This window comes from Lactuca serriola, chromosome 8 (assembly GCF_051521515.1).
Source record: "Lactuca serriola cultivar US96UC23 chromosome 8, Lser_US96UC23_V15, whole genome shotgun sequence".
Classification (NCBI taxonomy): Eukaryota; Viridiplantae; Streptophyta; class Magnoliopsida; order Asterales; family Asteraceae; genus Lactuca; species Lactuca serriola.
This window is the reverse complement of record NC_136415.1, coordinates 182,007,360-182,029,883: the sequence shown is the minus strand read 5'-3', so window position 1 is coordinate 182,029,883 and position 22,524 is coordinate 182,007,360. Positions and strand designations below refer to the sequence as shown.

The following is a 22,524-nucleotide window of genomic DNA, read 5'->3' as shown; positions in this document are numbered from 1 at the left end:
AAAATCAAAAAACAATGTTTGATGTTTTAAATAATTAGTGACTTAACTGGAACAAAAAATAAGGGTGTCAAAATCGTAAAAAAAAGTGAGGGCGAATTTTGAAATAGATATTTGAAAGACAAAAGATAAAATTTTGAAATACGTAATCAAATAGAAGGGTTATAAATGCATATTATGTAGAAGGTTTGTTGAAATCAAAAAGTAAAATTAGACAAAATAAATAGAATCAAATCACCTCCTCATAGTTCAATTGGAATTTTTTATCTAGAATATAGAGAAAAAAAAGGAAAAAGAATCTCACTTTATGTAAGATAGGGAGCGCCGTTGTATTTTTAGCTCGCCATGCATGTTGTTTCCCGAAGTGTTTCTTGCAGGGAATGCTTATCTATCTGTAGTTTATGTTCTAAATTTTGAAGAGGCAAATTTGCGTCATTACACTAAGGTGAATTCATAGATGGATGTAGGTCATACTGGCTATATTTGTGAAGTCTCTTTTTAAATTTAGGTAATTAGTAAGTAAAGGTAGATGACTATGAATCGAATATGGGGATTGCTGGTGGTTTTGGTTTTCTTCAATGGATGTTTCCTTGACGATGTGAAGAGGCAGACATGCGCCCAAGCTCGGGTACAGGCTTCAAACTTCTGTTTTGGCATAAAGAATTAATGATTTCCTTTTGTTAGCGTTGTGGAAACCCAGTATTTTATTATTTCAGATTTCTGCATCAAACAAGCTCAGGGATACTAATGTTCATTCGAGACCAAAAGTTGTAAAAATCGGGTCTGTTTTGGCCTTCGACTCGATTGTAGGCAAAGCTGCAAAAATTGCAGTACAAACTGCAGTAAAAGATGTGAATTCTGATCCAAGTGTTCTTAATGGAACCAAGTTGGAACTAATTATTCATGACTCCGGTTCTAGTGGCTTTGTGAGTATTATAGAGGGTATGGCTTTTAAATATTTTGCCTATCTACTTTTTCGCTAATGTTTCTACTTGTATCGGGATTCATAGACACAAAAAATATAGGAAAATGACTTATGAGAATAATGAACTACTGATTTTTTTTCATATTTAATCACTTTTTTTTGTACATCATATATCATCCAACTTGTTACCTTTCCCACCGACTACCAAAACCGTCTCCGTCAATGTCACCACCACCACTACCTCCGCTGTCACCTCCATGTTTACCTCCACTATTGCCTCCACCTCCACCACCGCCACCACTACTACCTTCGTCACCACTGCCTACGTAGGGCTCACTAAGATTTAAAATAAAATAAAATAAAAACTAATAGTGATTTTGATATATATATATTAGTAATCATGACTTAACTGTTTTTTTTTTGGTAATTGTGGAATTTTGTTTTTTATATTTTGATAGATATTTAAATAACTAACTAAAACTTCAAAAATTTGTTTTATGAATATGATGAAGAAGGATGAAATTGTTGATTTATACCACTTCCATTACACATAAAATATCCATAACCAAAAAGGCAAATACATGAAATTAGGAATGGCAGCAACACCAAATGGGGCGGAAATAACCACCCCACCCTCCTCTACCCTTGCCCCTCGTATTCACATGTTTCCTCCGACACTAAATTAAGTAAATTCCCCGGTTTCTCCGCCCCCATATACACAATGATTACTTTTAGTTTAATATTTATTTTTTAAAATAAAATAGTTAAATATAGAGTAATTATTTCGGGCCACGCAGGTTATTCGGGAAGCAATTCCCCACCCCCGCCCCTGAAAACTAAACGGTGATAAAAACTTGTCAGCGATCCCAAAAAACAGTGTAAAAGTAACCCCATACAGAAATGAGGTCACGCGGGATCGGGCCGTTAGGGTCATGTGGGGTCCGGATCCCAAGGGGGTTTGACATCCTAATGAAAATATTCATTGAGAGTTTCAATAATGCTATGGCGTATCTTTGAGGTCAAGTTGGGTGGAAATAAGTTCCCAATCCACTATCCACTGGTGTTTATTGTTCACATCCTCAAATTGTTTTCATTAGTTATGTTCATCTACATACTCATCAACAATATCCTCCGTAATAAATAAAAATAATTTTGACACTTGTCATTCTCTTATGCATTATGTCATATGTCATTTTATGGTAAATTTAAATTAAATTATATACATGTGTCATTTTGTGGTTTTTATTAAATTTCATATAATACTTAAATGTAATAAATATAATAATAAAAGTATATCTAATTCATTAATAGAACTTTCTTTATAATTTTTAAACTTCTAAATTGAATTCAATTATTTTAGTTATTTATTTATTTAAATTACTAGTTTATAACCCGTGAGAACCACAGTTATAAAATTAATTAAACTTTCATATTAAAAATTTAAAATTATTAATCAATTATTTTAAATAAATTATTACTTTTGAGATATTTTTTAGTTATATATAATTATAATCGTTGATTTAAATAAATAAATGAAGTTATATCATCTTATAATCTGTATTAATTTTATTTTATTTTTCAATCTAATTTTATTAATTTACTATAATTAAAGAGAGAAATTTTAAAATGAATAATAAATTATTTATTTAATGTAATTCGAATGAGAAATTTAAAAATTAAAATTTGAAATAGATAATCAATTATTAATTTAATGTAATTAAAGTGTAAATTTAAAATTTGAAATTTGAAATAGATGATTGACAAGTGGCATGATATATGATATATAATATTAATGATATATAATATTAATAAGAATTTCTAATTGTATGTTACTTGTCAATAGGAGATTAAACTTATTCTTTTATTAGAATAAGAATTAGTTTAAATTTAAAAGATAAATAATCATTTCAATTTTAATAATTAATATTTTACTTTTTTTTCTTATAAATTTAAATTTTCTAAATTGTTAGATATTTATGATTGTTTAATTTTTAAGTAATAATTTTTAAGTAACCGAAATACATGAGTGTCCAACTAGTTTACTTGTCTAAAGGCAGGGGTGAGCTTTCTCACTATACCTCGCTCTTCTTTTATCCCGCCTGCTTTCTTATCCCTGTTCCGTAAATTTCGTAGAGTTCTAACCTTATTTGCATTTGATGCAACAGCTTTGCACTTCATGGCAAGTGAAACTGTGGCGTTATTAGGACCAGAATCATCGGCTTTGACTCTTATGATATCCTACATCGTGAAAGAGCTCCAAGTTCCTCTACTATCTTTCAGAGCCACTGACCCTACATTGTCTTCGCTTCAATGTCCGTTCTTTATCCGAACAGCTCACAGTGACTTTTTCCAAATGGCCGCCATAGCAGACATAGTCGGGTTTTATGGATGGAGACGAGTGATCGCTATTTACATAGACGATGATCATGGTAGGAACGGAATAACTTCATTAGCAGATCAATTCGCTTCCAAAAGGGGTAAAATCTCGCACAAAGCGCCAATCAAACCCAATGCTACACGTAAAGACATACAAGATGTTTTGCTTCAGGTCTCGTTCATGGAATCAAAAGTTCTTGTTGTTCACACTAGCACCAATTGGGGATTAGACATACTTGATGTTGCTAAAGATCTTGGTATGATGGAGAGTGGATACGTTTGGATCACAACTGATTGGCTTTCTACCATCATGGACATAAGCTCGCCACACCCTGAGAGATCTTTTGCTGCTATGCAGGGAGTTATTACATTGCGATCATACATAAAAGATTCAGAACATAAAAGGAAATTTATTACCAAATGGAAAAACTTGACTACGTATGGCATGAGTACGTATTCTCTGTACGCATACGACACTATTTGGCTCCTTGCTCGTGCTCTTGATGATTTCTTTGATCATGGTGGAAAACTTTCCTTCTCCAAAGGTCGACCTAATCAAACGAAGGACTCACAAGGTGGATTATTGAATATCAATTCATTGAGTGTTTTTAATGGTGGGAAAATCTTGCTTGAAGACATCTTGAAAGTCAAAATGAACGGAGTAACAGGAGCAATGGAATTCACTTCCGATAGAATGCTGGTTTTTCCTGCATTTGAAGTTATTAATGTGATGCGTAATGGGTTTAGGAGCGTTGGGTATTGGTCAAACTCCTCACGTCTCTCCATTTCTCCTCCAAAACCACCCAAAACGAACCAATCTAATTCCACGCAGCTGCTGAATAACGTAACTTGGCCAGGTGAAACAGTTGATAAGCCTCGCGGATGGATGCTTCCACGGAATGGAAAACAAACGAAAATTGGGGTTCCAGTTCGAATCAGTTTTCAAGATATCGTGAAAGAAGTCCAGGGGACTAATATGTACATGGGATACAGCATCGATGTGTTTGTTGCTGCGATAAACTTGCTACCATATGCTGTTCCATATCAGTTCTATCCGTATGGAGATGGTCGTCAGAATCCTAGTTACACTGATCTCGTGAGTTTGGTCAATGCTGGTGTGAGTGCTCCTTTCTTCTTTAATCTTTTGTATTTAAAGCTTTTTTTTTGGGTCTTTACGCTAATGACTGTATAGGTTTATGATGCTGCGGTGGGTGACATTGCCATCATCACTAACCGGACAAGCATGGTGGATTTTACCCAGCCGTATATTGAGTCTGGTCTAGTTGTGGTGACACCGGTGAAGAAGCTAAGCTCTGGAACTTGGGCAATTTTCAAGCCATTCACTGTTGAATTGTGGGGAGTTATTTTGATTTCTTTTCTAGTTGTGGGAGCAGTTGTTTGGATTCTAGAACATCGCAGAAACAATGATTTTCGTGGTACTCCTAAACAACAGTTCGGCACAACCCTATGGTAAGTGTGTGTGTGTGTGTGTGATTGGTCTACACAAGTCAGCATACGTCCTCCTTTTGATTCTCTTCTCCCACAACCAAGCTGGAAATATGAACATGCATACCCCTTGATTAAACACACTTCCAAAAAAGCAAGCTCCCCACTAATAAGATCCATTAATGCAAATCATGTTTTGAAACTTTATTCAACCGCATTAGCATTTGTTATACTGGATACTTTTGTTAATATCTCACTAACAATTTGTGTTGTGTTCTTGCAGGTTTATCTTTTCTACCCTATTTTTCACCCACAGTAAGTAACTCTACATGAAACAAACTAAGGTGTAATTCATTTTTGACTTGATGGATTTAACTTATGAACGGGTGTTTCTTTTTTACTTAAGCGCTAAATGCAAGGAATAACCACCTACTTTTACTTATTTGTTTCTTATAGCATCCTACTTCTATTTCTTCTTACATAATTGTACCTTGACAAAACTCTCCAATGATAGAAACATCATCCAAATACAAAGCATGGATGGATGAGTGTGCAGAAATAATGACTTAAAAAAGAATGCCAAGCTAGGTTGATATTTTTTATAAAATAAATGAAATTACATTTTTGTTTCTTGCATTTAGCCCTTGACTTAACTCTTATGCAGAAATAATGACTTAAAAAAGAATGTCAAGGAAAAGTGGTTTTTCTGTTAACTCCTATTTTTTTTATAAACTTTCTATCATTTACTGTTTTCATTCCATTTACCCAGTGAAAAGCCAAGTGTTCCATAATTTTCTCAAATTCTTTTACACATCATTATCCAGAAGAACACTTAGGGGGTCTTGAAAAGCCAATAAGTCACAAAAAATGTTTGGCAAACTCAAAAACGTTTTTCAAAATATCTTTTCCATTATCTTCAAAAATGAGACATTAAAAAGCAATGTAAAACCTGACTTTACTCTTTATAACTTTTTAACCACAATAACTTCAAAAAAGAGATTTTAAACCAAACACTTTTGAACTTCTCAACTTATTGGCTTTTTCCACCAAAAAAACTAATCCAAACATTTAAAAAAAAAAAACCTCTTTAGCATCAGTATAAGTCAATAAACATTTTTGCCTAAAAACATTTTTACAGATTAAAAAGAAATCCCAAACACCCTTTTAAATAATGGGGGAAAAGAAGCACATTGGCCTTAATAATCTTTCCTCCTCCCACGAGGGGCGTTTTACCCCTTTTGACACACATTTTACTTCCTTTAACGATTTACTTCTATATGCTATGAACTTAACCATGGTTGATGCAGAACAAAGCATGAAGAGTACTCTTGGTCGTTTGGTAGTCATTCTATGGTTATTTGTGGTACTAATAATCAGCCAGAGTTATACCGCAAGTCTCAGCTCAATATTGACTGTTCAAAAACTTTCTTCTCCTATTGATGGAATTGATAGTCTAATACCAAGAAAAGATCGTATTGGATATGGAGCACGTTCATTTGTCCGAGACTATTTGGTCAAAGAAATTGGCATTTCTGAAGCTAGACTTGTTCCTCTTGAGTTGCCAGAAGACTATGAAAAAGCTTTAAATAATGGTCCTAACAATGGCGGAGTCATTGCAATTGTTGATGAACGTCCGTATATTGAACTTTTCCTTTCGACCCGTTGCCAGTTCAGCATTGTTGGTCCAGAATTCACCAAAAATGGATGGGGATTTGTAAGTAAAATTCTCATTTTCATGTTATATGATGTGTTCAACTTCTATAGTTAAACCAAATCATTTTTACACTTTAAGGTTGACATGAAGAAGTTGTTAGTCCCAAAATCTTTTTTACAACTTCAGTTTCGTAACAAGTAACATATTTTTTCATAAATGTTAAATTTCAGATCATAATTGTTTTATGTTTAATCTCCATAGTCACACCAATGTATGTTGACCCATTTCATTTATTTGTATATTATAGCATCCTAATTTCATTTCTTTCTATTACATCACTTTATGTTCATTTTTTCTTATTTTGGCATTGTACTATGAAAATTCTATCCAATTATAGTGTTATACTTCCATTTGTTTTTCTTATTAAGAAATTAAACTTTGAAAAATCTACCCAATTATAATAGTGAAAGTTGGTTTCTATTTCTATGATATTAGTATAAATATGTAGATTGTTCAAAAAAGGGTCCTTTAATAACTTCAATTTTGATATGAACTAGTTGTTTTGCCACCATCAAATAACTCCATTTTTTGACCAATATTAGAATCAAATCATAATTTATTTATTATTTTATTTTTTTGTGTGTGTTTATGGTTCTTTATAGGCCTTTCAACAGGGTTCTCATCTTGCAACAGACGTATCAAATGCCATTCTCAAACTATCTGAAACAGGAGAGTTACAAAGGATCCACAACAAATGGCTATTGCGAAGTGCTTGCAGTTCACAAGGAGGAGAGTTATCAGTGGACAGGTTGGAGCTAAAGAGTTTCAAAGGCCTATTCTTTATAATTGGATTTGCTTGTGTTCTTTCTCTTCTTGTATACTTAGTGCCCACCATATATCAGTATACTAAACGCAAACCAGACTCGTCTATATCATCTGGACCAAGACACATGCAAATGTTCATTTCATCCATTGATGAAAAAGAAGATTCGGTTATTGTCCAAGAAAAGGATTAGAGACACAACTTCACTTAGGAGCAACAGAGATGATGCATCTCTGAATGCCTATTGAATTTCTGGGAAAGAATCATCTTCAAATACAGTAAATTAGTCAAAACAAGGGCACTTATTTTATATACAATAAACGTGTTTATTCCACCTATGATGAGTATAGGCCATGTTAGCGTCCAATTGCCGCAAGTCAGGAAAGTTCCTTTCCATTGTATAAGTAGAATAATTTTACTAATAATAAATGTTTTATCCTTTATATTGCTTATTGATTTAAAGTTCATAATATATATATATATATATATATATATATATATATATATATATGGGTAAAATGAATATACCTAACAACCTTATATAAGCTTAGGTACCTAACCACATCATACTACGTAATTTTGTATCGTATTTGCATTGTAATCACCCAAATTTCTTAAAATTCAACCTCATAACTTGATTGCTTCCAAAATCTTTGGACTTTCACCATTATCTTCCTTCAAATGACGTCTTTCTATCGGAGACCCTCTGGTAGGCTTCATATACTACCGTTACAAATCAAATGGTGTAGGAGGAATATAATGGTGAATGTTTGAAAATCTTGGAAGTAAATCAAGTTAAGGGTTGAAGTTTAACAACTTTAGATGATTGCAATAGAAATATAATGCAAAACAATGTACTATAATGTGGTTAGGTACCTAAGCTTATATAAGGTTGTTAGGTATATTCACTTTACCCTATATATATATATATATATATATATATATATATATATATATATATATATATATATATATATATATATATATATATATATTGAACGGCAGAAATATATTAACTAAAAAACTAGCTAGGAGCTAGAAACACGAGTCTAAAACAAAACAAGAAAGCACAGATAGGGCTTTTATGCCACAACGCCCAATCAACATGTAACTTAGACCTATTAGAAAACGAAAAGTAAACTGAGAGACAATATCATCAAAAATAATACTCTTTTTAGGCTCATCCTTAAAAATGATCTTATTTGTAAAAGACCAAATATACCACCACTAAACAAAAAAAACGCCTTCAAGGAAATCTTTGGCTTTCTTACAAATCCGAACAGTAGCGAACCAGTCCTCCCAATCTTGAACCGAACAAAAAGATGATAATCCAAATCCCACCACGCTAGAATTTTAGAAATCACCGCCTGGGCAACCATACACGAGAAGAACAAGTGATTAACATCTTTCAGTAGTAGTATTACAAATAGGGCATAAGATAAAGGGAAAATATTCATTTCTTTCTTGGACAAATTAAGTCTTAAAGATAACATTTTCCAACAAAAAATATTCACTTTAATAGGCACTACCTTCACCCATCTAGTAGCTCACTAATTTACTGATGGTAAACTATAACTGTATGAACCTTCTCTAACCATAGCTTACAAGTTTTCTAATTTTTTTCCTTTTAACCTATGATAGCACCTTTCCAAGTTTCCAGGATACCAAGAAATAAAATTTTCAAAAAAAAAACCCTTAAATTTATAAATTTCGTTTTTACCTTAAATATTTTTTTTATATTAAACGTATTAATATTAAAGGAAACATATTTATACACAAAAAAAATTTAATTGAACATTCAATTTAGTTTCTCTTTTAATGATATTTCTTTAAATTAATGAAATCTTCCCAGTCGGTTGCTCAAATTTCACGTTTGGTCTGTTTTTTTTTTCTTTTTTGCAATCAAACAGTTTATATAGTTTGTTTATGTTGTGTTTTTCGTCCCTGACCAATATGAAATGGCTTTTTTGCCTTTCATACGTTTTTTCCAGTTTTTTTTTTTGTTATTTATAATTAAAAAACTAATTTATCAATTTTGTAGAACCCCGTACAACTCTCACTCCCACACACCGTCTCAACCTCTCTTCTAAGAATCTATAGGCGACCTCTTGTAGCTACCAATATCATCTCCGACGAACCAATCTACACCATCATCGGCACACTCTGGCTACCCTTCTACACCACCACCGACATCATCTCCCTCCCTGGCGACATCCATATATGCCACCACTTCATGTCCGGTTTGCGACTATGTGCTCCTAAGAATCGTCAACTGCCACTGGTGAGAAAACATAGCCGGTGACCTCTTTTTTGACCCCTTTCATTCTCCGTTCCAGAAAGGTCATACATATACTCCGCAGACCACTAGACCACCGGCATCCAATGCTTTCTCTGTTCCAGAAATGCCACATACGTCATTTCCCTTTATTCTAGAAACACCACACATGAATCCCCTTCCCCTCCTTCTATCGTCTCTAACCGAAGCAACGCTTTAGCACATTGGATTCTTCTTCATCTTGATTTCACCTTTGATTTCATCTTTTAATTATTAGGTATAACCAGATCTTGAAATTAACCTGCAAACAAAACGTGTTCATGGATGTTTGACCCCAGATTATACTCGATTAATGTGTTAGTCGTTGGAGACCTTGAACCCAGTGAAGTTCCATCGTCTCCACATGTTTGATTTGATGAAGCTCCGACTGTTTGAGATGAGATGAGAGCTCCCTTTCTTTGAAATCAACAAACCTGCAAACCCATCGAAAAAAATAGGTTCATCTATTGACAAACCTGGAAACACATCGATGGATCTCTTCTCTGATTCATCTGAGCCGGTAGGGTGGGGTCTCTCTTTGGAGAAGAGGCAGTGGTTGTCAGCAATATAGGAGAATATTGGTGGGGTAAAAATGTAACGTTCCAAAATTCAAAATAAAAAATTTCAGTTTTAATTAAGTATAATAAAAAAAAACGATAATCTGAAAACATCAATAATGTCATCGCATATCAAAACATGTCATAAGAAAACAACATCAAAGTATAACTCCCAAAGATCTCATATGCATAAAACATGGTGTGATGCGCTGCGATCATGACGACTCCTTTCCTTTCGAAAAAGAAGTACCTGAAACAACATGTCATAAGAAAACAACATCAGAGTATAACGCCCCTCCCGTTTTCAGCTCTAGCACCAGAGATACTCCTTCCATTGGTGTCTCATCCTCAACCGAAGGTCAATCGGACCTTCATCCTTTAGTTCATCAAACTGCCCAAAACAATGCTTCCGCTCCCTCTCGTTCTCACTCCATGGTTACTTGTTCTCTCCATGGCATTGTCAAACCCATCACCAAACTCAATCTTCATAGTGAGTCTCATTCTAACCTCTCACCTATTCCCAAGCCTTCCAAGATCCTAACTAGCTCACTGCTATGATAGAAGAATTTAATGCACTTATTTTTAAGAGTAAATTACAGAAATGATCCTTGTGGTTTGGTCATAATCATAGGTTTGGTCGAACCTTTGAAAAGTTGATAGGTTGTGTCCCTGTGGTTTCTAATTATTGTAGTTTTGGTCCTTTTGTCTAACTGAGTTAGAAAACTTCTGTTAAAAGCATTGAAACTTACTAATATACCCCTCATTTTATTTTATTTTATTATTTTATTTGTTTCTAATATAATTATTTATCTATTTTGTATATACTAAAGCCATTCCCAATACCACCCTACCCCACTCTCTTCTCGCATATCATCCCTGCACATTAGACGCCGCCATTATACCCCTCTTCCTCCTCCTTCGTCTCTCGATCAGCCCTCTGTCCCTCTTTTTTGTCTCTACGGATATGCATAATATGAGGAAAATCCAAGAAAATCACTTCAGAAATCAGACTAAACAAAATCCACACACCAAAACTCAAACCAAAACCAACAAGAACCAAATTAAACTACTATTAGTCGTTAATGACACACTAGCATCAAAAACAACACTACACAGTGGCCACGTTTATATCTTCCATTTTCGACAAGTTTGGTGTTTTCTACTGAATAACAACGTCTTCTAATATTCCTTGATGTGCGTCTTGTTTCAAGAACGTATGTAGACAAAAATTCGACACAATTGGATGCTAATTTTGATGCACATGTTGTTCTTTGACTTGATATTTGCATTGATTATCGAGGTAGGGTTTCCAGAGGTGTATGCCGACAGGTAGCAACAAGATGGTGATGGAGATGTACTCTACAATGAAGTGAAGTTGTATGGCGCTGGAGGAAGCCCATTTGATTGCAGAGTTAAAATCGCTTTGAAGATGAAGGAAATCAAGTACGAAAACTTCGAAGAAGATATAAGCAACAACAATGCCGACCTTTTGAAGTACAATCCTGTTCATAAGAAAGTGTCGGTGCTGGTGCATAACAGAAATCCGATCACAGAGTCTCTTGTGATCGTAGAGTACATCGATGATGTCTGGAAAGGGGTTCCGATTTTGCCTCAAAATCCTTATGACAAGGATGTTGCTCGATTTTGCCTCAAGTCGTAAGATAGTATCGAACATGCTTAGAAGTAAAGGCATTAGATTTGAACATAAAGGCGTTACAGACAAAACATGACAGTGCAACTTTTAAAAGAGTTACAATAATTTAGAGTATCTACAGGAACACTGCTGCGAACAAGGTATACTACAAAAGGCAAGTATACGCAGCATGAGAGTCCCTTAACTGTCGGGATCTCGCAAAAGATAAGACTTGAGTTGCACTAGTTTTAAACATGTTTTATGGGTCTGTTACAACGAAACACCTTAAATACATTAACGTGGGTCTGGAGTAGTTTATCCTGCGACAGTGATCCTTGGTATCTTCCCGTCTGCGCTGGAGTTCTTTGTTATTGGACAATCCTTTTTGAGGTGTCCAGTCTCGCCACATTGGTGACATATCCGGCTTGTACTAGCATTGGTGGTGGAAGTGAGGTATCGAGTCAGAGATACGTGGACACGAGTATTTTCTTTGTCCATCCACTTTGAAACTTTCCTTTTATGGGGTCCGGTTTTACCACCACCATCGTATGCAGGGCTGATCCCGATGTCAGGGACTTGAGAAATGGGTCGTGCCAGTGCTCCACAACTATGGGCATGGTGCCCTACTTCGTAGCAATTGCAGAATTGCATTTCATGACACACCCCGTTATGATGAAAGCTACACTTGTTACACTTCGGAAGTTTTCCCTCGTATGGTCTGGTCGGTGTTGGGATGGCTGGAGTTGCCACTTGTTGTTGTTGTTTTATAGCAAGTCTTTGGGATCGATTTTGCTCTTTACGTGCTTGGCGTTTTCGTTTGTTCTTCTCAGTTTTACGGCTTTGAAAGTCCGTGACTGTTGCCATTTGTTGGCTTCCCGGATCAGTAGAACAATCGGAATTGTCGACTCCTTTTCCAGTCTTGTTTACGTTGTCAGAGTTGATGTGTGCGAGGAAAGCGGTCACAGCAGTTGTTACTGCGGCTTGTAATGTAGCGGCGGTCGATATGAAGGATAGGGGTTTCGTTGCTCGGTGGGCTATTTCTAGATGACGACATGATTCTGTAATACGAAAGAAAAGGAGTTCGTGAGCTATTACGGTTGAACCTATATTATTCGATTCTGAATAAGAGATGAGTTATTATACATGAAAACTTAGTTTATACACATTATGATATAATCAAGATTAGGCGGATAGTAAAATGTGTGATTCTACTCTAGTTTCACATCCCAACGAGGAAAAGAAACTAAGTTAGAAATCTCACATTCTATTTTCCACTAGGTCTTCGTTATATGTAACTCGGGAACGTATAAGCGAGGAAAGTCATAATAATAACCTTCTTACGAATCCTTTTTAATGAACTAGAATTCCTAGTAAAGGCTACCATTTACCCTAGATGTATTTTGATCGTTCAACTAAAGGGTAGGGGTATGTTCTCAAAGGTTTGACCTACATCCTTATGATGCAGTCCTAGTACGGAGTAGAAGTATGTTCATAGAATGGTCTCAAGACATTTGTCGTCCAACACGGGGTACCATTGGTTGGTGGATAACATGATCCAACCTTTGAAAGAGCATTGGGAATGATCCCTGAGTTAAGCTACCCTAGTCTAATGACTTGACTAGGGTGGGTTTCAGATAGACTCCAACGATAGTATGATGGAAGTGATTGAACAAAGAGTGACACGGAAGTTAGCCAATTGTCAATATCATTGATGTTTAAGATGTAATAAGTCTGGGAGAATTGACCTTGTAGTAGGGCTTACATCACATCCGGAGTAGAAAAGTCCTTGACAGTATAAAGGCCTAACTAAAAGTACTTACAGTACAAGGTAGTCACATAGAAAAAGTGCTACACAGAACACAAACATGAATACGGTTCTTTAAAACAAAGAAGGAAAGTAAAGCATCTTCTACTGACGACGATCACCCCTATGGTGAACCCTTAGTTTGGCCAGTTGACGTTCCATATCAAGCAGGTATCTTTCGTATACCCTCTGGCGTACTCGGAGCTCTATGACTTCGGCTCGAGTTTTAGCCAGGGCTTGCAGCAGGGTCTCATGGTCCCTCTCAGATCTCTCACGTGTGTGTTCAAGGAGATTGGTGCGGATGGTATGCATTTTTGCATTGGCATTAACCTCTTCGATACGATGGAGAGTCGTCTTGCCCTGAATTTCGTTTCGGGCAACTCTACGGATCAGGATTGGTAGAACTATGTATGCTGAGCTCCCTTCGTTTACGTTGTAGAAGTTTCGATCTCCATTAAACGACATAGGTTGATCTTGCTCTTCGCTCCATGTTTCCAAGCATTCGACCCAAGGAGGCGTCGGGCCATGAAAAGCTGGACGAGGATTAGGATTTGGAATGGGAGCTACCGGGGGTAGGTTCTCAACCTCGGGTTCGAAGTTATCATCATCCGAAAGGTCTTTAGCATGGTGATCATTATCGGGTTCTTCTCCAAACCATCCAGCATTGCCTTCGTTCGGGAGGTACGGGTTGCCGTGGGGATGGAGTCCAGCCATGTTATCCATGCGAGAATCGGGGTAAGAAAATAATTATTAGACGAAATATCTAGATAATTATTAGATGATCTTTATCAGTTATGTCAATACTTGTGTAGTGTATACCAGTTGTATGAAATCAAGGCAGGATAGTCCTTCGAATAGGTGACACTAACTCCAAATCCACAATCCAACGAGAATAGGAAGTAAAGCAAAGGTCACGGATTTTGAGTCTATAACACCTAAATTTCATAATACCTTAGTGTATCCACTTAATAACTATTGACCTACTTGATAGAGACCTATTTAATTCTCATGTAAGTACTTATAGTAACACAAAATACTCCCATAGTATTTTAAACTCATGTTGTGTTCTAATGTTCTCATTGTGGTAGTGTTGGTAAGTTTTTAGACTTGTCGCCATATCACAACCATTTTTGGGCATGTGTTAATCACTCCTCGGACCAGAATAGTTGATCAGGCTATGCCACTCCCAAGACTGACCATACATCCCCGAGCTTACATGTGATATTCAACAATCGTAATACTTTTGTTCTTGTCATTGTGACACGTATTTTAGTATGAACGCATGTATGTATACTTAGTTAAATATTTTAAAATCAAAGACTTTTAGTCTCAAATGTGTCTATAGTTTGTATATCTTATGTGGTTTAATATACTTAATTCACTATAAACCGTGTTGTGATACCAATCTGTCACACCCCCAAACCAAGGATGGCGGAAACGTCCGGGGTGGAGGACTTTATGTATAGTATCATAACAACAATGGCAATAGTGATGAAAGTAAACACAACCAACATATATATATATATATATATATATATATATATATATATATATATATATATATATATATAACTGAAAGATTTACATCATTGTATGAATTACATGCTTCCAAATCAGTTACAATATGTTGACAAAATATGAAATGTTTGACGCCTTAACGTCCCATCCTCAAAATGCACTTGGTTACCTGTTTAGTGATTTCCTTTTCCTGAGAATACAAGTTGTTCGAAAAATTGTCAACACGAAGGTTGGTGAGTTCATAAGCTTTTGTATACAATTATGAAAACCTTTTCTTGTAAATGTAATGTTTGTTCCAAAAAAAAATCCAATATTTTCCTTAAAATGTGTAATGTAGTCTTATATCCAAACACCGAAACGTATAGGTAACCTTTCTTACTTATAGAAAATAATGTAAGTTTAAATTGGCATAAACGCGTTTGATTTCAATGAAATTCCCGTAAATTCCTATGTTTGTTAATACTTTCTGTGAGTTATTATAACCATGCTATGACCTAGTTGGCCTGAAACGACGTTCTTCAAGCGTCGGAAATGTTATGACATTTGTCACCTCAGACCTGTCGGTCTAGCTGTTGCATACAACTCAGGTGTGCGTTTGTCAAACACAATATAGATCTGTATACAACTATTACGCTCTCCCTCCAGGAGACTCTGGTTACAATACATGACTTATTTGTAAAGTGAAGCGAATGTCTCACAAAGTCATTAACGGAATACGTGTGGTGTAATGAAATCCTCTTTGTATAAATGTATCCTTTTGAAATGTATGCATTATGTAATGTATCATAAACTATACCTATTATAGTTTATCAAAACAAGGGTAGTAGTAGTAATGTACATAAACTATACTTAACATAGTTTATTCAAACGTTTGTATGTAATGGATGTACTTTGGTTATAACAAATTGTTATTTCCATGTTTTATCTAGCAAAATCCATTTGTTAACTGATGTATATCTATATACTAAGACAAAAATGTCATATATTGCAATAATATATAATCACATAAAGATATACACCTTGCTCAACATGTAACAAGGTGAAATGAAATTGATAGCATTTTTCTGTTGATAACATTTTCTATCACTGTTCTTAGAAAATTTGTAGAAAAATCATCAAAGGTCCAAATCAGAATCCGTAAATTTAGAGAGTTTGAAAAATGAGTCTAGTTTGTTTATAAAATTTTCCATGATTTTTAGTGATCTCCAACAAGAGTGAAAAAGTCCATAATCACAGACCGGTCCGGATTGGTTCTTGAAATGATAGACAGTTTTGTAAAAATCACCATAATTTGTAGAAAAATCGTATGGAGATGTGCAAGTAGTCATTTTAAAGCTAAGAACTAGAAATATTTGAACCTATAACAGTTTTTAAAACTAAAATGTTTAAGTTGTCCAAAACAGTCCGTGAATGGGGTCCAACGTTTCTGATGAAAGCTGTTAGAAGAAATTTAGTTGTGTTCTTGATGATTTAACTTGTATTCTCCCCATTAAAACTTAAGAAAACATGAAAATGTTGGGGTATGAACTCACCTTGAGTGATTTCAGTGGGTGAATGTTGAAGAAGAGAAGTGTTCAACTCAAGAACACTTGAAGGATTACTTTGAAGATTCAAAAATCTAACACAATAATGATGGAGTTTGTGAACAATCAATGATTTGAGTAGAATGAAGTGTAATTATGACAAGGAGGATGAATTATACCTACCAAGTGAAGGATAAAAGCTGGAAAATGCCTTGGAAATCTCGAATTTGTGTGAGGGAGTTAGAGAGAAAAGAGGTGTTTGATCTTTAGTGAAATGAGAGCAAGTGAGTGAGAATGAGGAGGGAGGATGAGTGACCAGCTCTAAGAATGTGGGAATGGATGAAAATTGAGTGGGAAGGTACAAGGAAGTGACAAGGTATGGTGGGGAGGTGTGTGGGTTAGTCATGGAGTGTGTATGGGAGGTTGCTTGTGTCATAAACTAAAAAAAAAGTCAACACTCCACCTCTTGCACTTCCCCCACTCTTCTTGGATAAGTTTTATCCCCAAAACATGATTAATTAATAAAAATGGGGCCTTATATGCTAAAATAAGGTTTTGGGTGAAAATCTCGCGTTAAAATGATGAAAAACAGGCTTAAAACGAAGTCGTAGTTGAAAACCGGGAAGAATGGGTCTTCCTGTGAAGCCTTTCGGAAATGGCCCTAGAGGCTTCGGACTTCAGATCCTGAAGCTTCGGGCTTCGGATCTGAGGTCTGATGCTTCGGATTCGGATTCTGGGCTTCGTGCTTCGGATCTTCGGGTCTGAGGCTAGGCTTCAGATTCTTTGGGTCTGAGCTTTGTGCTTCAGATCTGAGGCTTCGTGCTTCGGATCCTGAAGCCTATTTTTCTCGTTTTACCCCGTTTCAAGTTGTTTTTTACCCGGTTAAGGGTCGGGATGACCCGAATGATTACAAAAAGTTACGGGAGCTTCTGAGAGAGAGTTGGGAGAGATTTTAGATAGAGAGAGAGAGAGAGATAGAGTAAAAGTGGTCGAGAGAGGTTTCGTTTGTGGCATTTTGAGTGTCCGGCTTCGCAACATAAGGTCCGTAAACCCCGTTAAGCCGTGTTTTAGCGTCCTACACACTCTCGATGAGTGTGTAATAGTGTTTTATCGCTTTGTTCATCGTTTAGCACTATTAAGGCTAAAGAAAATTAAACACACTGATTTTCCAAATGATGTTTTCTCATTAATATAGCGAGTTATACAGTAATCATATAATGTAAACCCTAACATGCAAGGGTTGATCGAGTCGATCGATTTGACTTGTTGACTTTGACTTGACTCGAAATTGATTATTGTCACATTTTGTAATTAAAAAATAAAAAGGAAAAATAAGGAAAACATAAAGCAAGGGTAAATTGGTCCTTTTTTATACTTAACATCTTATTGTTAACGGTGTTAACCAAAAGGGACCTTCATTGTAATTGTTTGAAACCACGGGGACACAACCTATCAACTTTTCAAAGGTTGGACCAAACCTGCGATTTTGACCAAACCACATGGACCATTTCTGTAATTTGGTTGTTCAAAAAGAAATTTAATGTGATTAACTGTATTTGGTTGTCCAAAAAGAAATTTAATGCAGATGGATCTCTAGCTCGGTATAAGGCTCGTTTTTGTTGGCAACGGTCGCAGTCAACGCCCCGGCATTGACTATGACGAGACCTTTAGTTTGGTTGTCAAGTTGGCTACTATTAGGACTGTTCTTAGCCTGGCTATTTCACACCATTGGCCAGTTCATCAATTAGATGTCAAGAATGCCTTCCTTCATGGTCATCTTCAAGAGACTGTCTACATGCATCAACCTCCGAGGTTTCGTGACACGTCACATCCCGATCATATATGTTTACATAAAAATTCACTCTATGGACTTAAACAGGTACCGCGGGCTTGGTATCACCACTTTGCTCAGTTCATCACATGCCACGGTTTTTCTAATAGTCACTCTAATTCTTCTTTATTTGTTTATTGATAGGGTGATCAGCTTACATATCTTCAATTATATCTCAATGATATTATCTTGACAGCCTCCTCTACGGGTCTCCTCTAACATATCATTACTACTTTATGCTCAGAGTTTGCCATGTCAGATTTGGGTTCTATGAATTATTTTTTAGGCATTTCCTTCTCATGAGACCGTCAAATAATGTTTTTATCTCAACAAAAATATACTACTGAGATTCTAGAGCTTGCTTACATGCTTAATTACAAGTCACCCCATGCTCCTGCAGATACATCCGCTAAACTTGATGGTACTAGCCCACCAGTTGCTGATCTGACACACTACCGCAGTATCGCAAGAACACTTCAATATTTGACCTTCACTCGCCCTGACATTACTTATGCAGTTCAGCAAGTGTGTTTGTTTATGCATGATCCCCGAGAACCTCACTTCTCAACTCTTAAATGTAGGGTTGTCAAATATGTACCACGGAGAACCAACCAACATGTCACCAACCGAACCAAGAAAGTTGGTTACCAATATATTCGGTAGCCAATATGTTTGGTTGGTAGTACCGCACCAATTCAGTCAACTCACTACGGTAATAGTATTAAATTTTAATTACCACGGTTTTACGTATATATATATATATATATATATATATATATATATATATATATATATATATATATGTAGTTATTACCACATTAGATTAAAAGCCTGAAAAGTTACTTATTAAAATTTTTTAGTAACTAGAATACATAATTTACTAATTTATATTACTAGACGAGAAAAATGTCCCATATCCTTAGTAGTATTTAACTATTACAATTGAAAATTAAAACAAAGTTGGTAATATACCATTACCAATTTGTACCAACCAAACTTGTTGATAGCCAAAGAAGTTGGTACTGATTATAGTTGGTACGGTACTGGTAGCAAAAAATTTATACCAACTATAGTTGGTACGGTACACGGTTTGAGTAAAAATCAACTGGTACCGTACCATGTTCAGCCCTACTTAAATGCATTCTAAGGTACATTCGGGGCACTCTTGATCATGGTTTACAATTATATGCATCTCTTTCTCGAGGTTTGGTTGCCTATTCTGATGTTGATTTGGTCGGTTGCCCCACAACTAGAAGATCCACATCTAAATAATGCGTTTTTCTTGGACTTAATCTTCTCTCTTGGTCGTCTAAGAGACAAGGTATGACTTATCGGTCTAGTGCCGAAGCTGAGTACAGAGGTGTTGCTAATGCGGTTGCTGAGACTAACTGGCTTCGTAATCTCTTACATGAACTTTTATATCCTCCTCTCTCTGCCACTCTTGTTTACTGTGATAATGTGAGTGTTGTCTATCTCTCTTCGAATCTTGTTCAACATCAACGTACAACACACATTGAGATAGACATTTATTTTGTTCGAAACAAAGTTGCTTTGGGACAGGTCCGTGTCCTTCATGTGCCTTCCTCCTATCAGTATGCATATAATTTCACCAAAGGGCTTCCATCCCAGTTATTTCTTGACTTCAGGAACGTCTGCTCAAGAACTCCCATTCCGACTGCGGGGGGTTGTTAGACATATAATCTTCTACTTACTGTATTTGTTTTAATCTTTGTGTGGCCCATTGTATTTAGCCCACAATGTTTTAGCATAGCCCAATTCTTGTATCATGTATATATTTGGTGATGGAATACAATTATCGTTCATGGGAAAATATGGTGCCTAAGAAAAAGAACAATGCCAACCACTAGAAACAGTCAATTCCTTCTCCCTTTAATGAATTTTGAAAGGAAAAGAAGCAAACAATGCAAAAATAAGAATTTGAATGTTTTAAATTTAAATTTAAAATGAATGAAATCTTAGTTAGCTTTCTAATACAAACAATCATTGCTATAATGATTCTCCTTAACATGGTGCTGAAATATCATGTTAGAACCTAAAATTTCGACTGAATTTGATCAATGATGTTCACATCCACTTGAAAAGCCTTTGCCAGAAGATCATCTGGAATATCAGGTTTTGCTCCAAATACAACATTTCCAACTGTATTAACACCTGGGTTTTGGCTACTTAGACCTGCAATCCCAATAGCATTGCCATTTCCAACATTCCTTTGAAAGTGAACAAGACCTTGTGGGAAAACAAAAACATCACCCTTCTGAAGTACTTTGGTTATTAAACGGTTTTCAGGATTGGATGTGATGAACCCAACTTGGATGGTGCCTTCAAGAATAGTCAAGATTTCAGTTGCCCGAGGATGGGTGTGAGGGGGATTAACACCCCATGGAGCAAAGTCTATACGTGCCATTGAGATACCAAGAGTGTTGAGACCTGGTAGTTGGGCAACAGTCACTAGAGTCCCTTTAGATCCCATGGCATTTGAGGTGTTTCCCATTAAGTGTAGTCCACTAACGAAGAAATCGTCCGCCTGTACAAGCTTCGGATCTTTGCAAGCGAAACCATTCACTAGCACTGTGAAAGATGCAAATTTATTAAACCGGTTAAATGCAAGAAATATCAATTAACCTTCATTTATTTTATTTTTATAGCATCCTACTTTTATTGATCCCATTACACGATTACATCATTGTAGGATAAGAACCTATCCATTTTTTACAATATGGTGCTCAAATATAGTGCAAATTTTACTGCTATAATATCAAATTAACTAAAAATACAATGTTATACTTTAGAAGATTTTGTAAAATATAATGCCTTTACAAGAAAACAATTGAAAGTGAAATAAGGTAATAAATATAAAGAGTAAGTTACAAACTTGGTCCCTGTGCTTTACTCAAAATCACAAGTTTGGTCCCATTTTCAATTCATTTAGTCCACGTTCTTTAATCAAGATCGCAATCTTCCAATGTTATTTCCTTTAAGACTTGCATTTTATTTCCAGAAGAACTAAATTCACAACGAAAGCAAACATCAAGAAGATTTTAAAATTTTGGACCATATATAGGGTTTCAGTAAATCAGAGGGATCACATCTGTAACATACTCAAAAATAATGAAAGTACGATGTTACAACAACGACATAAATGAATGAAGTTCATTGCTAATTCTTGCCTTTTCCCTTTTTTTTTTTAAACTGTAAGTTGAAAATCTTTGCAAGCTTTCTAATCTTTGCTTTCTAACCTTTTGTTTGCTACAAATTAAAACGAATTGTAATATTACTAACCTGGGCCATTAAAGTCTGCAACACAAAAATCTTGAAGAGGGCTGCTGTCGGATGCCAAGGCAATAGAACAAGTTAGCATGATAAGCCCTAGAAAGAGAATTTGAGAAGCCATTTTCAGGTGGTTGTTATATGAGTCTGGTCTTGATTGCTTTTATAGCATGATAGTGGGAATAGTTTTGCCGACCCACCACCAAAGCACCAACAAAGTTTGATATCAAAAATAATCAAATATAACATTGTTTACAGGTAAATAACTATGTACATGATTCCGAGTGGATTTGGTCAAAGAAACTGCAATACTTTGTAAAATATCTAGATTGTTTGACTTTTTCTCATGGGATTGTTTTTAATGGAGAATCTGTCTCAAGGGCTTATCGGTGAGATGTGAAAAACAAAGTTGGTCACTAGAAAGGTAACCCATTTGTAAATACTTATTTGCAAAAAGGAAAGTTTTACTTTTAAATCGGTTAATGAATCAAGTATAAGGGCATCCATATAATGGATTGCTACATAGCATTTAATTTTCATGTAAATTTGTTATTTAACTAGATGTAGCTTCTCAGTTCTCACACGGAGCTCTTTAAAATTTGTGTATGTGCAATATATAAAATACTATAATTTACAATTATGATTATGTTTAATTATACATAACAGTACATCTCTAGCAATGTGTAATAAATATGAAAAAACGATTTTTTATATGTTCTTACAATTTACTTGCATGAAAACAAATATTTACAAAAAAAATAATTTGTAAAAACGGAAAAAATATGTAAAAAGGTAATTTTATAAAAAAAAGTAACAATTTTAAAAAAATATATAG

The 22,524-nt window shown here is 35.4% G+C and overlaps 1 protein-coding gene and 1 pseudogene across 2 annotated transcripts; one reads left to right on the top strand and one right to left on the bottom strand.

The window, feature by feature from the left end:
• The first annotated feature begins 364 nt into the window (after positions 1-364).
• Positions 365-7,664, top strand: LOC145069426 (glutamate receptor 3.6-like; annotated as a pseudogene). The gene is made up of 7 exons (XR_013689494.1): positions 365-625; positions 714-939; positions 3,088-4,415; positions 4,491-4,768; positions 5,028-5,059; positions 6,052-6,458; positions 7,061-7,664. The product of XR_013689494.1 is annotated as a glutamate receptor 3.6-like (transcript).
• Positions 7,665-20,332: 12,668 nt separating this feature from the next.
• LOC145070792 (putative germin-like protein 2-1) lies at positions 20,333-21,849 on the bottom strand. The gene is made up of 2 exons (XM_079017750.1): positions 21,702-21,849; positions 20,333-20,990 (listed from the first exon to the last, which is right to left on the bottom strand). Exons 1-2 carry the CDS (start codon positions 21,811-21,813, stop codon positions 20,455-20,457), a joined length of 648 nt encoding a protein of 215 aa, XP_078873876.1. The 5' UTR covers positions 21,814-21,849; the 3' UTR covers positions 20,333-20,454.
• Positions 21,850-22,524: the final 675 nt, after the last annotated feature.